At 48.8% G+C, this 4,701-nt stretch overlaps 1 protein-coding gene across 1 annotated transcript; it reads left to right on the top strand.

Annotated features, from left to right (window-relative positions):
- Positions 1-458: 458 nt before the first annotated feature.
- LOC141041513 (uncharacterized) lies at positions 459-4,144 on the top strand. Its single transcript, XM_073507797.1, has one exon. It carries the CDS (start codon positions 669-671, stop codon positions 4,131-4,133), a length of 3,465 nt encoding a protein of 1,154 aa, XP_073363898.1. The 5' UTR covers positions 459-668; the 3' UTR covers positions 4,134-4,144.
- The last annotated feature ends 557 nt before the right edge of the window (positions 4,145-4,701 follow it).

Below are 4,701 nucleotides of genomic sequence, written 5' to 3'. Positions count from 1 at the left end.
GCACACAATGCATGGAAATTGGAAAAACATGATAGACTAGTTTTATTACTTCATGTGATATTAAACAAAGATTAGCTTCCAATGGGTTTCACGCAGCTAGCATTTGTAATTTTTGGCATGCATGCATAAGCTGTACTTCCTTCCAGAAGTTACTAAACAAGAAAAAGAATGCTTGGGCCAACGCATTTGCGTGACATCTCTTCGGAGAGAGCATCAAATTGGAAAGCCCTTACCTCGTTATTCCGCACGTTAAACGTGGAACAGGAGGAATCTGTTAACACTGGCCTAGTACCACTACCGACGAGACCGGTGTACGCTTCATCACCAAGGAGGGCCGGCCCAGCAAGAGAGCCCATCATCCTTCCACTCGCTACGCGGACGGCAACTGGGTGTAATCCTATATTAGTCTATCCTATCATTGTGTTGGGGGGCGAATTGGTAAACGGCAGAGGCCGTCGGCTTGTAAATCCTTCAGTTGAGTTAGCTCGTTGTAATACAGAGACACGTTTCCTGCAATTCGAATCTCGCCATAGCTTCCTTCCCAGATTCCCTAGTCTGAACCTAACAATTGGTACTCAGAGCCAAAAATTCCCCACCACCCTTCCAATCTCGAGCTGGAGCCCGTCCACGAAACGCGTCTGGCGGCGGCGCGCCGACGGCACGAGCTCATGGAGAATCTCACTCCGGAGGGCAAGGCCATCTACGAGACGGTGTCCCAGGCGAGCGAGGCCGCCCATGCTCGCCACCAGAAGGAGCTCGACGTGCTGATTGTGGCGGCGGTGGGCAGCGCGGTCGAGGCGGCGGTGGCGCGTTCGGTGGGCGCGGCGGTCGACAAGGCGGTGGACGCGGCAGTGAGAACCATCGTCAACGACATGCAGGCGTACACAGACGGCGCCGAGGCGGAATTGCTCAAGCAAATCCACGAGCTCCGCAATTCCAAGGGATTTACCTCGCGGGGCGGCGACCAGGAAGTTTTCGATCGGTCGCCCAAGGGCGCGACGGATCCAGCGCTAGTGGGGCAGCGTCCGACGTCGACGACGCGGGGAGCAGGATTCGGTACGGCCGCGCCATACGTCCCTCCTCCGGCCCGGGTAGTCGCTGAGGTATCTCGTCCCAGCTCGTCCTTCTCCAGTTTACTGCACCGCGAGAAGAGGAGCAGCTCATACTCGTCATCAGGGCATGGCAAGCCTCCCTCTGTTGATTTTCCTCGATTTGATGGCGAGAACCCAAAATTGTGGCAAACCAGGTGTGTGGATTACTTTGAGATGTTCGATACAGACCCTGATCTATGGATTGTTGTCGCGTCTATGCAGTTTGAAGGAGCAGCAGCTCGCTGGCTCTCATCTGTTCAGCATAAATTTGTGCGATCTTCGTGGGAAGAGTTCTGTGCAGCTGTGCTTAGTCGTTTTGGACGGAACCAACATCAGTCCTTGGTCCGTAAACTGTATCGCCTTCGTCAGACCGGATCAGTGGAAGATTATGTTAGTCAGTTTTCTGAACTTATGGACCAGTTGACTGCTTATGAAGCAGAGCCAGATATGCTGCACTATACAACCCGTTTCATGGATGGTTTGAAGCCAAGTGTGCGTATGACAGTAGCGGTGCAGCGACCTGCTGATCTCGACACTGCTTATTCTATTGCTGCTGTTCATGAAGAGATGGGTGAAATAGAAGGGGACTGGAGTACAGAGAAGCGTCGTTCTAATTCATCATCTGCATATTATCGTGCTGATAAACTGCAGGTTGCCAAGCCCATGGAGGAACCTAAGCTGCTGGACAAGACTAAGGGTCATGTTGTTGACGATAAGCTTGCAACTCTCAAAGCTTATCGTCGAGCTAAAGGGTTATGTTTCATCTGTGGGGAACGCTGGGGAAGAGATCATAAGTGTAACACGACAGTTCAGCTGCATGTAGTGCAAGAAATGTTGGAATTCTGTGCCTTGGATAGCATGGATTCGGATGATAGTGATATGGATTTAATGGTACTGTCAGCTGAAGCACAACAAGTTCAAGGGGGTACTAATGCTATCAGATTAGAGTGCCAATTGGGTGGTCATGTAGTGGTGCTTCTGGTGGATTCAGGTAGTTCTCATTCTTTCATCAGTGCTCGGTTGGCTGCTCACATTACAGGCCAGCAATTACTGCCTTCACAACAAACTGTCAGGATTGCTGGTGGAGGTACACTTCCTTGTACTCACATCATTCCTGCTTGTGCCTGGTCTGCTGCTGGTCATGAGTTCAAGTGTGACTTTAAGGTGTTACCTCTGCAACATCATGATGGAATTGTGGGAATGGATTGGTTGTCCTCCTTGGGTACTATGCAAGTTAATTGGTTAGAGAAGTGGCTAGCCTTTGATCATCACGGCCGTCCGGTGTTCTTACAAGGCTGTCCTCCAGAAACTTTTAGTTGCACTGTGGTGGAGCTCCATTTAGTTCAGCCAGAGAACTTCAAAGAGGATGTCGTAGCCCTTCCGGCACAATTCCAGGAACTATTAGATCAGTACACTGCAGTCTTCGAACCACCAACTGGACTTCCCCCTCGGCGCAGTTGTGATCATAGAATACCGTTGATGGAAGGGGCTAGACCTGTGAACATTCGACCCTACCGGTATTCACCAGAGCTAAAGAGTGAAATTGAAAAACAAGTCCAGGAGATGTTGCAAACTGGGGTCATCGTTCCTAGCTCCAGCCCGTTTGCCTCACCTATTATTATGGTCAAGAAAAAAGACGGCTCGTGGCGGTTGTGTGTGGATTATCGTCATCTTAATTTGTTGACACTCAAGTCCAAATACCCGCTACCAGTGATCGATGAGCTTTTGGATGAGCTCACTGGAGCGTCCTGGTTTTCGAAGATGGATCTTCGTGCCGGATATCATCAGATCAGGCTTGCGCCGGGTGAGGAGTATAAGACAGCTTTTCACACACACAACGGGCACTATGAATTTACAGTCTTGGCATTTGGACTGACTGGAGGGCCATATACATTCCAATCTATTATGAATGATGATTTAGCTCCAGTGCTTCGTGAACCAGATAAATGTGCTGTGGTGTTCTTCGATGATATCCTAGTATTTAGTATTACATTGGAGGACCACTTGCGCCATTTGAAGCAAGTGTTGGACCTATTGCAGGAGCACCAATGGAAAATCAAAGGGTCTAAATGTGCGTTTGCACAACGCAGCATTTCTTATCTGGGCTTTGTGGTGTCTGAGGAAGGCGTAGCTACTGACCCTGCTAAGATTGAGGTGGTAGTCAACTGGCCTGTACCTGCTAATTTGAAGGAACTTCGTGGTTTTTTGGGGCTATCTGGCTACTACCGGAAGTTTGTTCGCCACTATGGTATGATCAGCCAGCCATTGACTCATCTCCTGCGTAAAAATATTCCATTTGTGTGGTCTTCTGAAGCTCAGTCAGCATTTGATCAACTGAAGCGAGCCCTCACAACAGCACCTGTACTGTCACTCCCTAATTTTCAGAAACAGTTCGTAATTGAGACTGATGCTTGTGATACCGGAGTGGGTGCAGTACTACTTCAGGATGGCCACCCTCTTGCATTTGTGAGCAAAGGATTGGGCCCCAGAACCAAGGGTCTGTCTACATATGAAAAAGAGTATATGGCCGTGCTTCTTGCAGTGGAACGATGGAGAACTTATTTACAACATGCTGAATTCCTAATACTTACTGACCATAGCAGTTTAGCACACTTGGAAGACCAGAGGTTACACACTATTTGGCAGCAAAAAGTGTTCACAAAATTGCTTGGACTCCAATTCAAGATCAGGTACAAAAAAGGCATTGACAACCGTGCTGCGGATGCATTATCTCGCAGACCACACTTAGGGGAGGACCTTCTTGCTATATCTTCGCACCAGCCAGCTTGGATACAGGAAATATTGGATGTGTATCAGGATAGTGCTGAAGCAAGTGAACTTTTGGTCAAATTGGCAGTACAGCAGTCTGGAAATGATCCATTTTCTCTTCGAGATGGTCTGATCCGTTACAAAGGTCGATTATGGCTTCCTCCTGATGTGGATCTGATTCCTAAATTACTTGATGCATTTCATACAAGTCCGATTGGGGGCCACTCGGGTATTCCTGTCACTTTGCGCAGATTGAAGCAGCTGTTCTACTAGAAGCACATGAAAGCTCGAGTGAAGCAATATGTTCAGGAGTGCTTAATTTGTCAGCGCGCGAAACCGGATCGTAACAAGTACCCAGGCCTCCTCGAACCCTTGCCGGTGCCTCGTAAGTTTTGGCAGATGCTCACGATGGATTTTGTTGAAGGTTTGCCTCGTTCTGGCCGTTTCAACTGTGTCCTTGTCGTTGTTGACAAGCTGTCGAGATATAGTCATTTTATTGGTCTCCAACATCCCTTTACTGTGTCCACAGTGACGGCAGCCTTCATGGACAATATACACAAACTGCATGGGATGCCAGAGTCCATTGTCACTGACCGTGATCGGATTTTTACTAGCAGGTTTTGGAAAGAAATGGCAGCACTCACTGGTACAAAATTGCGTATGAGTTCTTCCCATCATCCCCAAACCGATGGTCAATCTGAGCGAGTCAACCAATGTTTGGAGGCTTATCTACGCTGTTTTACTCATGCTTGCCCGCTGAAGTGGGCTCAATGGTTGTCACTTGCTGAGTACTGGTACAACACGAGTCCTCACTCTGCCTTGCAAGGGAAGTCGCCATTCG

The sequence above is a fragment of the Aegilops tauschii genome, chromosome 2, assembly GCF_002575655.3.
Source record: "Aegilops tauschii subsp. strangulata cultivar AL8/78 chromosome 2, Aet v6.0, whole genome shotgun sequence".
NCBI classification, from domain to species: Eukaryota; Viridiplantae; Streptophyta; class Magnoliopsida; order Poales; family Poaceae; genus Aegilops; species Aegilops tauschii.
This window is presented reverse-complemented; position numbering and strand designations above follow the sequence as displayed.